Genomic DNA, 17,580 nt, shown 5'->3' with positions numbered 1-17,580 from the left:
TCATAGAAGAAGAGGAGAGGAACGAAATGTAATGCAAGGGAGAGGGATATAGGTGAAAGCAGAGGGGATGAAGGGAAGAAATTGGTGCACACCAGGGTTGGGGAGGGGGTGATACTTAAAATTAGGACGTTTAATATTCCTACTGTTGGGTTGTCTACCCAAGCGGAACAGGATGTGGATCAGTTCCTGTGGATTGGAGGGTAGCCAGTGTAACTCCACTTTTTAAGAAAGGAGGGAGAGAGAAAACAGGGAATTATAGACCAGTTAGCCTTGCATCGGTAGTGGGGAAGATTCTTGAGTTGATTGTTAAAGATGTTATAGCAACGCATTTGGAAAGCAGTGACAGGATCGGTCAAATTCAGCATGAATTTATGAAGGGGAAATTATGCGTGAGTAATCTTCTGGAATTTTTCGAGGATGTAACAAGTCATAGAGTGATACAGTGTGGAAACAGGTCCTTCGGCCCAACTTGCCAACAATGTCCCAGCTACACTAGTCCCACTTGCCTGCACTTGGTCCATATCCCTCTCAACCTGTCCTATCCATGTACCTGTCTAACTGTTTCTTAAACAATGGGATAGTCCCAGCCTCAACTACCTCCTTTGGCAGCTTGTTCCATACACCCACCACCTTTTGTGTGAAAAAGATACCCCTCGGATTCATATTAAATCTTTTCCACTTCACCTTGAACCTATGTCCTCTGGTCCTCGATTCCCCTACTCTGGGCTGTAGAATGGATATGGGAGAGTCAGTGGATGTGGTGTATCTGGACTTTCAAAAAGCCTTTGACAAGGTCCCACTCAAGAGATTAGTGTGCTAACAGGCAGACAGGGAGTAAAGAGTGGGAATTAACGGATCCTTTTCAGAATGGCAGGCAGTGACTAGTGGGGTGCCGCAAGGCTCGGTGCTGGGACCTCAGTTATTTACAATATATATTTATGATTTAGACAAGGAATTAAATGTAACATCCCCGTTTGCAGATGACACAAAGCTGCGTGGCAGTGTGAACTGCGAGGAAGATGCTATGAGGCTGCAGGGTGACTTGGAAAGGTGGGGTGAGTGGGCAGATGTATGGCAGATGCAGAATGAATGTGAGGTTATCCACTTTGGAGGCAAGAACAGGAAGGCAGATTATTATCTGAAACGAGATTTGGGTGTGCTTGTACAGCAGTCATTGAAAGTAAGCACGTAGGTACAACAGGCAGTGAAGAACGCTACTGCTGCTGTTGTACAGGGCCCTGGTGAGACCGCATCTGGAGTATTGTGTGCAATTTTAGTCTCTTAATTTGAGGAAAGACATTATTGACCCATTCTTAATCACGTGTGCGGCAGACATGCATTATAGTTCTGTAGGTAGGAAAATAACAATGAATAAGATTAATCTCTTGCAAGAATTTTTTAATGCATCAATCTGTGATCACATCCGGTCACGTGTGTGACAGTTTGGTTCACTTTCCAAAGAATGGGCCATTGGTATCGAGGGAGTGCAGAGCAGTTTTGCCAGGTTAATTTCCGGGATGGCACAACTGATATATGATGAAAGAATGGTCGACTGGACTTGACCCACTGGAATTTAGAAGAATGAGATGTGATCTTATAGAAACATATAAAATTCTTAAGGGATTGGACAGGCTAGATGCAGGAAAAATGTTCCCGATGTTGGGAGAGTCCAGAACCAGGGGTCACAGTTTAAGAATAAGGGGTAGACCATTTAGGACTGAGATGAAGAAATATTTTTTTTCCCGGAGAGTTGTCAATCTGTGGAATTCTCTGTCACAGTAGACAGTGGAGGCCAATTCACTGGATATTTTCAAGAAAGAGTTAGATTTAGCTCTTAGGGCTACACGAATCAAGGGATATGGGGAAAAAGCAGGTATGGGTTACTTTCATTGTCCTATACAGGGACACATGACAATAAACTCACTTGAACTTGATTTTAGATGATCAGCCATGATCATCTTGAATGTTGGTGCTAGCTCGAAGGGCCGAATGGCTTACTGCTGCACCTTTTTTTCTATGTTTCCTCCAGCTTGCCCATGGCCTCATTCTGGCAATGGGCCCTTCTTCAGACCTGAAACGTCACCCATTCCTTCTTTCTGAAGATGCTGTCTGTCCCGCTGAGTTGCTCCAGCATTTTGTGTCTACCTTCGATTTAAACCAGCATCTGCAGTTCTAAACACAAGGAACTGCAGAAGCTGGTTTACAGTGAAGATAGACCAAAAATGTTGAAGTAAAGGGCCTGTCCCACTTACGTGTCCTTGGCATGCAAATTACGCGACCTCGTGGTCGCGTTGAGGCGTACGGGCATCTTATGGCCGTGCGGGGCCTATTCCACTGAGAAGAGCGGAGGGGTATCTAGTTGTGCGCGAGATCGCGCGGGGCTCCGAAATTTTTCTTGCGAACGAAATCTTCGCGCGCCACCAGCCTGTCGCGTAACTGACGGCCAAAGTGGGACAGGCCCAAGACCCTGGCGCGACGCAACGTCTCACCTTCAACAGCAGCAGAAGCAGGCAAACGATCGCCGAACTCGGCCTGGGGCTCACGGCCTTTGCGGTCCGGATCCGCCCCCACTTCTACTTCCAGAGCGGGGCCAAGATAATTAAAGATAGACACAAAATGCAAGAGTAACCCAGCGGGACCGGCAGCATCTCTGGAGAGAAGCAATGGGTGACGTTTCGGGTCAAGACCCTTCTTTCAGACTAAAGAAGAGTCTCGACACGAAATGTCACCCATTCCTTCTCTCCAGAGATGCTGTCGGTCCCGCTGAGTTACTCCAGCATTTTGTGTCCATCTTCAAATGACGTCACGCGCTCCAGGCGGCCGTGCGGACGCATGTAATCGCGCCAAACCTTCCCGGGACCGTCACGCCTCAACGCGACCACGAGGTCGTGTAATTAGCATGCCAAGGACACGTAAGTGGGACAGGGGCTTAACTCAGCAGATCAGGCAGCATCGCTGGAGAAATGGAATTGGTGACGTTTTGGATTGGAACCCTTCTTCAGTCCGAAAGATAAAGGAGTTAAAGATATAGTGCTCTACCTAGAGCTTTTCAGCGTACTACATCCAGATCCAGAAGGCCAAAACAAAACAGGGCCAGAAACAGTTCTTTAATTTCAAGTAACTCTTGCCTGCCTTTCCCCATCCCCTCCCCCACCCTAGTCGTTCCACTAGTTCTACTTTGCATCCTCCTATCCCTGTCGTTATCACATCTACCCCAGCAAACAACAGACCATTATGGACCACCCCTCCTGAGGCCATGTACTGCCGGCCCTGTTTTATTCTGGCCTTCTCTTTGTTTCAAAGATAGACACAAAATGTTGGAGTAACTCAGCGGGGCAGGCAGCATCTCTTGAATGCTTTCAAGAGAGAGTTAGATAGAGCTCGTGAAGATAGCGGAGTCAAAGGCAATTTTATTCATCACATGCACCCGAAGGTGCAGTGAAATGAATTTGCCAGCAGCGATACACTTAAAAAGAACACACAATACACAATAACATTTAATACAAACATCCACCACAGCATTCTTCACTGTGGTGGAAGGCAACAAAGTTCAGCCAGTCCTCCTCCTTGTTCACCCGTGGTCGGGGCCGTAAACCCAAGGGACATGGGGAGAAGGCAGGAATGGGGTACTGATTGTTGATGATCAGCCATGATCACAGTGAAGGTAGACAAAAATGCTGGAGAAACTCAGCGGGTGCAGCAGCATCTATGGAGCGAAGGAAATAGGCAACGTTTTGGGCCGAAACCCTCCTTCAGACTGATATTTATCTTCGATTTAAACCAGCATCTACAGTTCCTTCCTACACATTATTCACGTTATTCCCAGTATCATTTATCTGTGCATTGCGGAATGGCTCGATTGTAATCATGTATTGTCTTTCCGTTGACTGGTTAGCACGCAACATAAGTGTACCTGTACACGTAACACTAAAATAAACTACACTAAACCCGCTGAGCTACTCCAGCATCTTGTGTCCTTCCTCTCTTTGGTGATCCATTGCCATGAGATCATTTGGTAATCCTGTGTTATTACTTAATACCAGATCTAAAATAGCCTTCTCTCTGGTTCCTTGTTCCACTGCTCTGAGAAGCCACCCCAAAAAACATTCTGGGATCGCGAGTTATGCTGCTAGATATGGAAAAGGAATGGTGGCAACATGAACATAAAACAGAATTTGTAATAGAGAGCCTGAATACTTTTGGCCACAATTTGCATAAAGATAATTGCTTTGAGTCTGCCAGATGGGTGTTGGTGTCGTTTCATTTCTTTTTAACTATTATCAGTTTATTTTGGGGGTTTGTGTATTTTTAAATCGCTTGACAAAAGCAGAAGTCAATTTTTTGTCCCCTCGGCCTTGGTGTTTTTCATATTCATAAGGTCCAGGAGCAGAATTAGGCCGTTTGGCCCGTCACGTCCACTCCGCCATTCAATCATGGCTGATTTATTTTTCCCTCTCAACCCCATTCTCCTGCCTTCTCCCCCTAACCCCTGACACCCTAGATAGACACAAAAGGCTGGAGTAACTCAGCGGGTAGACAGCATCTCTGGAGAGGAGGAACAGGTGATGTTTCTTGCTATTTCATGCTAAGGACATTCTTGCTATTGAGGGAGTGCAGTGTAGGTTTACATGGTTAATTCCCGGGATGGCGGGACTGTCATATGCTGAGAGAATGGAGCAGCTGGGCTTGTACACTCTGGAGTTTGGAAGGATGAGATGGACTCATTGAAACATATAAGATTGTTAAGGGCTTGGACACGCTAGAGGCAGGAAACATGTTCCCGATGTTGGGGGAGTCCAGAACCAGGGGCCACAGTTTAAGAATAAGGAGTAAGCCATTTAGAACGGAGACGAGGAAACACTTTTTCACACAGAGAGTGGCGAGTCTGTGGAATTCTCTGCCTCAGAAGGCGGTGGAGGCTGGTTCTCTGGATGCCTTCTAGAGAGAGCTAGATAGGGCTCTTAAAAATAGCGGATTCAGGGGATATGGGGAGAAGGCAGGAACGGGGTACTAATTGTGGATGATCAGCCATGATCACATTGAATGGCGGTGCTGGCTCGAAGGGCCAAACGGCCTACTCCTATGTCTATTGTCTATTGTTTCGGGTTGAGACCCTTCTTCAAACTACTTTGACACCCTTGCTAATCTGGAACCAAAATATCCATCGACTTGGCCTCCACATCCATCTGTGGCAATGAATTCCACTGATTGCCCACCCTCTGACTAAAAAAATTCCTCCTGATCTTTCTAAAGGTGCGTCCTTTAATTTTGAGGCTATGACCTCTGGTCCTAGACACTCCCATATTGCCCTTGCCCCAAACGACACACTGGCTCCACTTCAGAATGTTTTACATTGTTACCTATACATGCTGGTTGGTTTATACTTGGCAAGGTCAGGGCAATCATCCTTCTACGTTATGTGAAGCCTTTTCTGCAGATGTAGCCCAGTCCATCGCACAAACCTAATTCCCAACCAGTGGTGGCACGTGGGCGACTAGTGGCAACATAGAAACATAGAAAATAGATGCAGGATGAGGCCATTCAGCCCTTCGAGCCAGTACCGCCATTCATTGTGATCATGGCTGGCCGTCCCCTGTCAATAACCCGTGCCTGCCTTCTCCCCATATCCCCTGACTCCACTAGCCCCTAGAACTCTATCTAACTCTCTCTTAAATCCTTCCAGTGACTTGGCCTCCACTGCCTTCTGTGGCAGGGAATTCCACAAATTCACAACTCTCTGGGTGAAAAAGTTTTTTCTCACCTCAGTCTTAAATGACCTCCCCTTTATTCTAAGACTGTGGCCCCTGGTTCTGGACTCGCCCAACATTGGGACCATTTTTCCTGCATCTAGCTTGTCCAGTCCTTTTATAATTTAATATGTTCCTGTAAGATTCGCCCCCTCATCCTTCTAAACTCCAGTGAATGCAAGCCTAGTCTTTTCAATCTTTCCTCATATGACAGTGGTAGAGTTGCTACCTTACAGCGCTAGAGACCCGGGTTTGACCCTGACTGCACCACCGGCTGAAGGGGTTTGCGAGGGGTGGTTGTGTGGGGGGGAGGGTGGTTGTTATAGTTTAGGTATACATGCACGTTTTTAGTCCTAACACAAAAGTAATTGTTGCTGCTGCGAGGCTGTTGCCTCGTGGGCTCGAGCTGAGATCTTGCTGAGGTGGCAGGACACTCACACGAAGAGAGAGAGAGGTTTGACCCGGCGTTCGTTATATACTAAGGCACACCCCTACACCCCGTGACAACTCCTCCCCACCATTGCCCAGTCACGTGACCCTACCCCCCCCCCCCCCCCTCCGCCTGCCGAGGGTTTGCGTAGCAAGTAGCTCAACCGCCGGGTGCCGCAACAAGTACCTTTAGATGGAGAAGTACCTTTAGTCGGAGGGTGGTGAATGTGTGAAATACATTGTCACAGAAGGCCGTGGAGGCCAAGTCAATGGATATTTTTCAGGCAGAGATTGTTGATTAGTATGGCTGTCAGGGGTTATGGGGAGACAATAGACAATAGGTGCAGGAGTAGGCCATTTGGCCCTTCAAGCCAGCACCGTCATTCAATGTGATCATGGCTGATCATCCCCAATCAGTACCCCGTTCCTGCCTTCTCCCCATATCCCCTGACTCCGATATCTTTAAGAGCCCTATCCAGCTCTCTCTTGAAAGCATCCAGAGAACTGGCCTCCACCGCCCTCTGAGGCAGAGAATTCCACAGACTCACAACTCTCTGTGAGAAAAGGTGTTTCCTCATCTCCGTTCTAAATGGCTTCCTCCTTATTCTTAAACTATGGCCCCTGGTTCTGGACTCCCCCCAACATCGGGAACATGTTCCTGCCTCTAGCGTGTCCAAACCTTAACAATCTTTGGAGGAGGCAGGAGAATGGGGTTGAGAGGGAAAGATGGATCAGCCATGATTGAACAGCAGTCGACTTGACGGACTGAATGGCCTAATACTCCTCATGAAGAAAGATTGTAAAATAGTCTGCATTTTCATATTCAAATTGGTGTTTATTGCTTCTTCCTCTCTTGTGTTCCGCTCCAGGGTTATCGTGCGAGCAATGTGCTCGGTGTTGGGCATGATTGTCTCTCAAAGTGACCCCAAGCAGCGAGATAAAAACGTCAAGACCTACATGGCCAACCACGTCACCCAGTTTGACCACAATGTGCTGAGTTTCCTGGCACCGTGTCACACGGTAAGTTGGAGCAGCAGTGAAGCAGGTTGCCGCACAGAGTGCAGGAGTAACTCAGCGGCTCAGGCAGCATCCCTGGAGAACATGGATAGGTGTTTGGTCGAGATCCTTCTTCAAAAACTAATTCAACATGGATAGGTCATAGAGTGTGGAAACAGGCCCTTCGGCCCAACTTGTGTTGCAGGTTTTGGGGAGAAGGCAGAAGAATGGAGTTAGGAGGGAGAGAAAGATCAGCCAAGATTGAATGGCGGAGTAGACATGATGGGCCGAATGGACTAATTCTACTCCTATTCCTTATGACCTTATGACTTGCCCACACTGACCAACATGTCCCAGCTACACTTGTCCCACCTGCCTGTGTTTGCTCCATATCCCACCAAACCTGTCCTGTCCTAACTGTTTCTTAAACGTTGGCGTACTCCCTGCCTCAACTACCTCCTCTGGCAGCTTGTTCCATACACCCACCACCCTTTGTGTGAAATAGTTACCCCTCAGATTCCTATTAAATCTTTTCCCCATCACCTGAAACCTATGTCCTCTGATCCTCGATTCTCCTACTCTGGGCAAGAGACTCTCTGCGTCTACCCGATCTATTCTTCTCATGATTTTATACACCTCAATAAGATCACCCCTCATCCTCTTGCGCTCCAAGAAATAGAGTCCCAGCCTATTCAACCTCTTCCTGTAGCTCAGACCCTCTGGCACTGGCAACATCCTTGTCAATCTTCTCTGTACTCTTTCCAGCTTGACAACATATTTTCTGTAGTACGCTGCCCAGAACTGAATACAATACTCTCAATGTGGCCTCACCAACGTGAGGATGTGAGATGATGTGTAGGAAGGAACTGCAGATGCCAGTTTACACTGGATAGACAGAAGATGGTGGAGTAACTCAGGCGGACAGGCAGCATCTCTGGAGAAAAGGAATAGGTGACATTTCAGGTCGAGACCCTTCTTCAGACTGTGAGTCTCGACCAGAAACGTCACCTATTCCTTTTCTCCGGAGATGTTGCCTGAACTGCCGAGTTACTCCAGCTTTTTTGCGTCTCTTTGGATAGGTGACGTTTCAGGTGGGACCCTTCAGACTTTCGATAGATGACCCGAAACGTCGCCAATCCATTTTCTCCAGCGATGCTGCCTGACCCGCTGAGGCACTCCAGCACTTTGTGTCTATCTTTGAATACGATTGAACGTTTGCTTGCATTTGTCAGTGCTCTGTACATCAAATGCCGGGTACTGCAATCCAGTGAGCCTACAAAGGCGTATTTGTTTAATCAATTGTCGCCATGTTACCGTGATCTCCGGTTTGCTTTTGAGAATCCCAAGGAGCAGGGAATGTATTAAAATCCACAACATTACTGGTCTTCTCACTATCTTTCACCGGTCATTTTACCTCCCCCCCACCCCTCCCTCTCTTGGAAAGGACTTGAGTTTAACATAAAACAGTAGAACACAGGACTGGACCCCTCGGCCCGCAATGTGTGTGATGCAAAGTTAAGTCTGCCGGTACAGGATTCATATCCCTCTATTCCTCTGCACTTAAACGCCACTCTCTTATCTTCCCCCTCCACCCCCTGGGTCGGCACAGTGGCACAGCGGTAGAGTTGCTGCCTCACAGCACCAGAGACCCAGTTCAATTCTGACTACAGGCACTGCCTGTACGGAGTTTGTGCATTTTCCCCGTGACCTTTTAAGGATCACCCCTTTAAGGATAAGGGGGAAGTCTTTTAGGACCAAGATGAGGAAAAAAAAATTTCACACAGAGTGGTGAATCTGTGGAATTCTCTGCCACAGAAGGTAGTTGAGGCCAGTTCATTGGCTATATTTAAGAGGGAGTTAGATGTGGCCCTTGTGGCTAAAGGGATCAGGGGGTATGGAGAGAAGGCAGGTACAGGATACTGAGTTGGATGATCAGCCATGATCATATTGAATGGCGGTGCAGGCTCGAAGGGCAGAATGGCCTACTCCTGCACCTATTTTCTAAGTTTCTATGACCTATGTAGATTTTCTCTGGGTACTCCGGTTTCCTCCCACACTCCAAAGACGTACAGGTTTGTAGGCTAATTGGCTTGGTAAAAAATTAAATTGTCCTTGCGTGTAGGATAGTGTTAGTGTACGGGGATTGCTGATCTGCGCTGACTCAGTGGGCCGAAAGCCCCGTTTCCGCGCTGTATCTCTAAACCAAACTCAATTCCAAAGACATATAGGTTTGTAGGCTAATTGGCTTGGTGAAAATTGTAAAATTGTCCCTAGTGTGTGTAGGATAGTGTTAGTGTGAGGGGATCGTTGGTCGGCGTGGACCCGGTGGGCCGAAGGGCCTGATTCTGCGCTGAATCTCTAAACTAAACTCAACTCCAACGACGCATAGGTTTGGCTTGGTAAATATTGTAAAATTGTCCAGAGTGTGTGTAGGATAGTGTTTGCGTGCGGGGATAGCTGGTTGGCATGGACTCGGTGGGCAGAAGGGCCTATCTCTAAACTAAACTAAACTATACAAAAATAAATTAAATTAAACTAAACTAAACTAAATTAAATTAAACTCTACAGGCCCTATTTGCAACATCATGAGCCTAAATGTTTCTGCTGTATCACACTGCATTAATTTCTGGCAGATATTTATCTAACCTCCCTTGCAATGGATCAATGCTAACTGCTTCCGTCAGCTCCTGAGGGAAGCTATTAGAAACACTGGCCAACCTATCACTAAAATATTGTTCCTGCCAATTAGTGGTTGGTTTGCCCTTCTTCAAACACAGACCAGGACCTCTGTTGCTTTACTCTTGAATCAGAGAAAGTGGTTTGTCACGATCCATAATATCCAAGGTTATCCAAGGTCCAATTCTACACGGCCATCGTAGAGTCTGTTCTCACCTTCTCCATCATGGTCTGGTTTGGCTCAGCCACCAAGCACTGGAGGCTGCAGAGAAACGTCCGATCAGCAGAGAAGGTTATTGGCTGCAACCTTCCCTCCATTGATGAACTGTACACTGCAAGGGCCAGGAAGCGAGCGGGCAAGATCATCTCTGACCCCTCTCACCCTGGCCACAAACTCTTTCAATCACTTCCCTCTGGAAGGCGACTCCAGATTGTCAAAGCTGCCACAGCCAGACATTAAAAACAGTTTTTATCCACGAGTAGTTGCTCTACTCAACAGCCAAAAATCTGTAGCCTCCCTTTGATCTGGTATTTTGTTGGTTCACATGCTTGATCAATGGTGTTTTATCATTAATGTTTTATTATTATTAATGTTTAGTGTTTTCTGAGTCATTCGTAACTGTCACTGTATGTCATGTCATGTTGTTACTTGTGGGCGGAGCACCAAGGCAAATTCCTTGTATGTGAATACTTGGCCAATAAACTTACTTACTAGAATCGGTAAAGCAGCCTTCATCCCTGATGGCCTGTGCTGTATATCGACACGAAACGAAACTAAACCACTCCTGGCAATGTGTTCCAGGCCCTCACCACTCACTGAAAAAACCCCCAAAAAAAACCCACATCTCCATTAAACTTTCCCCGCTCTCACCTTATCGCTAGGCCCTCCAGTGCTGGCCATTTCCACCCTGGAGAAAAAATGTTTTGACTGTCTACCCTAACTAAGCCTCTCATAATTTTATATACTTCTATCGTCTCCCCTCAACCTCTGATTTCTGGAGAAAACAATCCAAGCCTGTCCAGCCTCTCCCTGCAACTGAAACCCTCTAATTCCTCTGAGAGGGGATCTCATTGAAACATATAAGATTGTTAAGGGCTTGGACACGCTAGAGGCAGGAAACATGTTCCCGATGTTCGGGGAATCCAGAACCTGGGGCCACAGTTTAAGAATAAGGAGTAAGCCATTTAGAACGGAGACGAGGAAACACTTTTTCACACAGAGAGTTGTGAGTCTGTGGGATTATCTGCCTCAGGTGGTGGAGGCAGGTTCTCTGGATGCTTTCAAGAGAGAGCAAGGTAGGGCTCTTGAAGATAGCGGAGTCAGGGGATATGGGGAGAAGGCAGGAACGGGGTACTGATTGGGGATGATCAGCCATGATCATATTGAATGGCGGTGCTGGCTCGAAGGGCGAATGGCCTACTCCTGCACCTACTGTCTATTGTCTATTGTCTAATCCAAGCAGCAAGCAAAATGCCTGATGTGCGGGAAGGAACTGCAAGTGCCGGTTTATACCGAAGATAGACATAAAATGCTGGATGACTTAGCGGGTCATGCAGCATCTCTGGAGAGAGGGAATTGGCGATGTTTTGTGTTGAGGTGCCTGATTCTGTGTTCTCTGACTCTGTTTGCTTGTTCTTTGTGTAATCGCTTGTTTCTCTCTTGCACGTGTGTTTAGCCCCTGCTGGAGGGTCGGGCTGGCTTTGTGAGTTGGGCTCGCGGCTACATGGAGCTGGGCTGGATAGAAAGCCGCACGCGTTTGGCGGAGACTCTGCGGGGTTACAACTCCCTGGAGGGAGAGCGCACACTGCTCCTGTTCCCAGAGGATGAAATGACCAATGGAAAGGTTGGACTCCTGAAATTCAGGTACGATTCCTACATTAATGGTCCAGTGTTTTTTTTTTTAATGTTGTAGCGGTAGTGCGACTGCCTCACAGCGCCAGAGACCTGACTACGGGCGCTGTCAGTACGCAGTTGGTGACCTGCGTGGGTTTTCTCCGAGATCTTCAGTTTCCCTCCACACTCCAAGATATATAGATTTGTAGGTTAATTGGCTTGGTGTTACTATAAAATTGTCCCTAGTGTGTGTAGCGTAGTATTAAGTCAAGTCAAGAGACGAGAGAGTTTTATTATCATGTGTCCCAGATAGCACAATGAAATTCTTGCTTGCTGCAGCACAACAGAATCTGTAAACATAATACAAGACAAGACAAGAGAGTTTATTGTCATGTGTCCCTGATAGGACAATGAAATTCTTGCTTTGCTTCAGCACAACAGAACATAGTAGGCATTGACTACAAAACAGATCAGTGTGTCCATATACCATTATATGCGTAAATACACACATGAATAAATAAACTGATAAAGTGCAAATAACAGATAATCGGCTATTAATGTTCAGAGTTTTGACCAAGCCAAGTTTAATAGCCTGATGGTAGCTATTCCTAAACCTAGTCGTTGAGGTCTTCAGGCTCCTGTACCTTCTACCTGAAGGTAGCAGGGAGATGAGTGTGTGGCCAGGATGGCGTGGGTCCTTGATGATACTGCCAGCCTTTTTGAGGCAGCGACTGCGATAGATCCCCTCGATGGAAGGAAGGTCAGAGCCGATGATGGACTGGGCAGTGTTTACTACTTTTTGTAGTCTTTTCCTCTCCAGGGCGCTCAAGTTGCAGAACAGGAGATAAGAGTTCAGTGTGTCTATAGACCATAGACCATATATATATATATATATATACACAATAAATAAACAGATAAAGTGCAATAGTAATAATAGACTGTTATGTTCAGAGCTTTTTCTATTCTATTCTATTCTTGTTTGATGTTAATAGCCTGATGGCTGTGGGGAAGAAGCTGTTCCTGAACCTGGATGTTCCAGATTTCAATCTCCTGTACCTTCTTCCCGATGGCAACGGAGAGATGATTAATGTGCGGGAATCGATGGTCGGTGGGCCGAAAGGGCTGTTTCCGCGCTGTGTCTCGAAACTAAACTAAACGTGCAAAGGCACAGTGAAATTCGTTTCTTACATACCGTCCAGTAGAGTATTACCATACTTAAGCACAATCCCCGACTAGCAATGTGTACAGAAATAGTCTACTGAAGGTTTGGTGTCATTTTCAAAGTCCAAACCGCGCTTTAGGTTTTACGAGTGGCACCCGATCAGGTAGTGCCCCAGGCTAAACTACCCGGCTTGAGGAGAGACTTGTGCCAGCATCAGCCATTTCTGAGCCAGATTGTCCTTATCAATATTTGGATCATAGTTAATCTGCAAGTCGAATCAGTAGTAAAGAAAGCAAACTCAATGCTGGCATTTATTTCAAGAGGGCTTGAATACAAAAACGGATGTAATGCTGAGGCTATACGAGGCGCTGGTTCGGCCGCATTTGGAATATTGTGAGCAATTTTGGGCACCATATCTGAGGAAGGATGTGCTGGCTCTGGAGATGGAGGATTTCAAGAATGGTCCCAGGAATGAGTAGGCTAACGTATGATGAGCGTTTGTCGGCACAGGGCCTGTACTCGCTGAAGATTAGAAGAATGAGGGGGGGGGGCCTCATTGAAACGTACCGAATAGTAAAAGGCATGGATAGAGTGGATGTGGAGAGGATGTTTCCACTAGTGGGAGTCTAGGACTGGAGGGCACAGCCTCAGAATTAAAGGACATTCTTTCAGGAAGGAGATGAGGAAACATTTCTTTAGTCAGAGGGTGGTGAATCTGTGGAATTCTTTGCCACAGAAGGCTGTGGAGGCCAAGTCGGTGGATATTTTTTAGGCAGAGATAGATGGATTCTTGATCAGTACGGGTGTCAGGGGTTATGGGGAGAAGGCAGGAGAATGGGGTTTGGTGGGAGAGATAGATCATCCATGATTGAATGGTGGAGTCGACTTAATGGGCCGAATGGCCTAACTCTCCTATCACTTATGACTTTATGACAACACGGAGAGAAAAGATGAAGTACGAATGTAAGCTAGCCAATAATATAAAAGAGGTTTGCAAGAGTTTCTACAGATATGTAAGGAGCAACAAAGAGGCTAGAGTGGACGTTGGGCCGCTGGAGATTGATGCAGGAGAATTGATAACGGGGAATGAAGAAATGGCAGAGGAATTAAAAATGATTCTTGCACCCCAGGGTTCTCAAGGAAGTGGCCTCAGAAATTGTGGAGGCATTAGTTGTGATATTTCAAGAATAACTAGGAGTGGTTCCTGAAGATTTGACAATTACAAACATCGCCCCCTTGTGCAAGAAGGGAGCCAAGCAGAAGAGCTAACTACAGCACCCTCCATAATGTTTGGGACAAAGACCCATTATTTATTTATTTGCCTCTGCGCTCCACAATTTGAGATTTGGAATAGAAAAAAAAATCCCATGTGGTTAAAGTCAACATTGTCAGATTTTAATAAAGGCCATTTTTATACATTTTTGTTTCACCGTGTAGAAATTCCAGCAGTGTTTATACATCCTCCTGCGCTCTTAAGAATAAAGTTGAAGTCTGCCCGATCTCTCCCCATAGCTCAGTCCCTCAAGTCCTGGCAACATCCCTTTAACATCCTGACACTCCATGCTGTCAAAGTTTGAGATTACTGTGCCGCTAATTTGGATGGGCACGGATAAAAAGCAGCAGATGGTTTTCAGTACAATGATCTCTATTGTGCGTTGAATGAGACTGCACCAATAATTTTGATGTGCTTTGTTCTTATTACTATTCCAGCTCCTGGGCTTTTTCTATAAATAGCACAATTCAACCTGTGGTGTTAACCGTGAAGAGGCCCTTCATAGCTGTGGTGAGTTTATACTTTGTGATAATGGAGAGCTTTCTCATTCATTTAAGACCCCTTCCCTTCGCCTGCATGTCCATGCTGTTTTATTTCTCGGTCATTGCTCATTCCTCCACACACCCCCCCCCCCCCCCCCCCCCCATCCCATGGAGCGGTAGCTTTGCTGCCTCACAGCGCCAGGGACCCGGGTTCGATCCTGACTACGGGTGCTGCCTGTGTGGAATTTTTACATTCTCCACAGAGGGCAGTGGAGGCCAAGTTACTGGATGGATTTAAGCGAGAGTTAGGTTCAAAGGTTGATTTATTGTCACATACACCTAGATGTAGTGAAATTCTTTTTGCCAATGCAGCACATAAAAAAGAATACAAACATAACAATAATAAATAGCTTCAACATAAAAACATCCCCCCACAATGGTTCCCATTATGGGGGAAGGCACAAAGTCCAGTCCCATCCCCAATGTTCACCCATAGTCGGGCCTATTGAGGCCTCCACAGTTGCCTTCACAGAGGCCCGATGTCCCAGGCCGTTCTCGCCGGGTGATGGTGTTCCGGCGTCGGGAGATTCCTCTCAGCGGCTTGGGAACCCTGGAACGGCCGCCTCCCTACTCGAGACCGTTGCTTCCGGAGCCGACAAGGCCGCGCCGAATGGAGCTCAACTGGCGATCTCGTCGAGAGATCCCAGGCTCCCGATGTAAAGTTCAGCGCTGCCGCCCGCAGCTCCGCGATGTTTTTAACGCCGGTCCCAGCTCACCGGAGTTCCAGCGCGGCGACCCAGGCAAGGCACCGCCCGCCCCGCAATGGCGCTCCAGCGCTGCACTGCCGTCCTCAGACCCGCAGCTCCGCCGCCGCCGATGCCGAGGCTCCGGGCGGTCCCCTCGCTCCTCGGACCCGCAGCCGCCGCCGATGCCCCGGGCGGTCCCCTCAGTTAGATAGAGCTCTAGGGGCTAGTGGAGTCAAGGGATATGGGGAGAAGGCAGGCACGGGTTATTGATAGGGGACGATCAGCCATGATCACAATGAATGGCGGTGCTGGCTCGAAGGGCCGAATGGCCTCCTCCTGCACCTATTTTCTATGTTTCTATGTGACCACGTGGGGTTTCTCCGGATGCTCCGGTTTAAGCCCACACCCCAAAGACGTTACAGGTTTGTAGGTTAATTGGCTTCGGTAAAATTTGTAAATTGTTCCCTAGTGTGTAGGATAGTGCTAGTGTGCGGGGATCGTTGGTAGGCGCGACCTCAACTCGGAAGAGCTCTAATCTTATCAAACCATTCTCAGTGAAAGGTTAGCAATACTTTTTCTACTGCATTTTTTTTTCCTTCCAACTTCCTAATGGATCAGAGGTTTTTGCAAACTCTGGGGTACACAATTTCCTGTACACACTGCAGTTCTGCAACCCATCCATCAAATAACCATCTACAAACCACACCGCAACGCTTTTACAGCTACTTCCGCCGAGTTCCTGAACCCCTAACTTCTGAGCAAGTTTAAGTTCAAAGGAAAATGTACATAAGGCATTGGTGAGACCGCATTCAGAATGTTGTGTTCAGTTCTGCCCACCATGATATAGGAAAGATATTGTCATGCTTGAAAGGATTCAGTATGTAAGTATGTTTATTGGCCAAGTATTCACATACAAGGAATTTGCCTTGGTGCTCCGCCCACAAGTAACAACATGACATACAGTGACAGTTACGAATGACTCAGAAAACACTAAACATTAATAATAATAAAACATTAATGATAAAACACCATTGATCAAGCATGTGAACCAACAAAATACCAGATCAAAGGGAGGCTACAGATTTTTGGCTGTTGAGTAGAGCAACTACTCGTGGATAAAAACTGTTTTTATGTCTGGCTGTGGCAGCTTTGACAGTCCGGAGTCGCCTTCCAGAGGGAAGTGATTCAAAGAGTTTGTGGCCAGGGTGAGAGGGGTCAGAGATGATCTTGCCCGCTCGCTTCCTGGCCCTTGCAGTGTACAGTTCATCAATGGAGGGAAGGTTGCAGCCAATAATCTTCTCTGCTGATCGGACGATTCGCTGATTTACGAAGATGTTGCCAGGACTAGAGGGTGGGAGCTATAGGGAGAGGTTGAGTAGGCTGGGTCTCTATTCCTTTGAGCGGAGGAGGATGAGGGGTGATCTTATAGAAGTCAATGTGGTCCCCCCCTCATTCATCTAAACTCCAGCAAGTAGAGGCCTAGTGCCATCAGTTCCTGAGACAGTCCAATGTCCGCAATGGGGTAGAGATGAATCGGTCAGTACCCTAGCTTATGGAAGGACCATTCAGAAGCCGTTCCTGAGTCTGGTGGTGTGCTCTTTCAAGCTTCTGTACCTTCTGCCGGATGGGAGTGGGGAGAAGGAGGAGCGGGAAGAAGAAGGAGTGCATTAAATCATGAGAGGAATAAATCGGGTAGATGCATAGAGTCTCTTGCCCAGAGTAAGGGAATCGAGGTGCAGAGGACATAGGTTCAAGGTGAAGGGGAAAATATTTAATAGGAATCTGAGGGGTAACTTTTTCACACAAAGGGTGGTGGGTGTATGGAACGAGCTGCCAGAGGAGGCAGTTGAAGCTGGGACTATCCCAACATCTAAGAAACAGTTAGACAGGTACATGGATAGGGCAAGTCTGGAGGGATATGGACCAAACGCGGGCATGTGGGACTAGTGTAGCTGGGACATGTTGGCAGGTATAGCAAATTGGACTGAAGGGCCTGTTTCCACATTGTATCACTCTATGACTATGAGTAATCAATTAATAGTTGTCAGTTAACCGAACAACGACTCTTTGTTAGAAGAAATCGTCGCACCAAGTCGAAATGCATGTGGTCACGGAAGAACATGTGACTTCAACCTCATGGGCACTTGAGATCAAACTGTACTTGGGCACCTGGAGCTGTGAGGCAGCAGCACTAACTGCTACACCTCCGTGCCTTTTACACTCCAGCATGCATCG

General features: G+C 47.1%; 1 protein-coding gene across 2 annotated transcripts in view; it reads left to right on the top strand.

Annotated features, from left to right (window-relative positions):
• Positions 1–17,580, top strand: part of aup1 (AUP1 lipid droplet regulating VLDL assembly factor) — a 62,197-nt gene that overhangs the window by 12,347 nt on the left and 32,270 nt on the right. For both annotated transcript variants that reach the window (XM_033035925.1, XM_033035918.1), the window contains exons 3-5: positions 7,046–7,196; positions 11,525–11,712; positions 14,555–14,627. In XM_033035925.1, coding sequence (XP_032891816.1) covers positions 7,046–7,196; positions 11,525–11,712; positions 14,555–14,627 — 412 coding nt within the window. The remainder of the gene's footprint in view (positions 1–7,045; positions 7,197–11,524; positions 11,713–14,554; positions 14,628–17,580) is intronic.

The sequence above is a fragment of the Amblyraja radiata genome, chromosome 1 (genome assembly GCF_010909765.2).
Source record: "Amblyraja radiata isolate CabotCenter1 chromosome 1, sAmbRad1.1.pri, whole genome shotgun sequence".
NCBI classification, from domain to species: domain Eukaryota; kingdom Metazoa; phylum Chordata; class Chondrichthyes; order Rajiformes; family Rajidae; genus Amblyraja; species Amblyraja radiata.
Note: the sequence above shows the minus strand (reverse complement) of the source record. Positions and strands in the feature narration are given on the sequence as shown.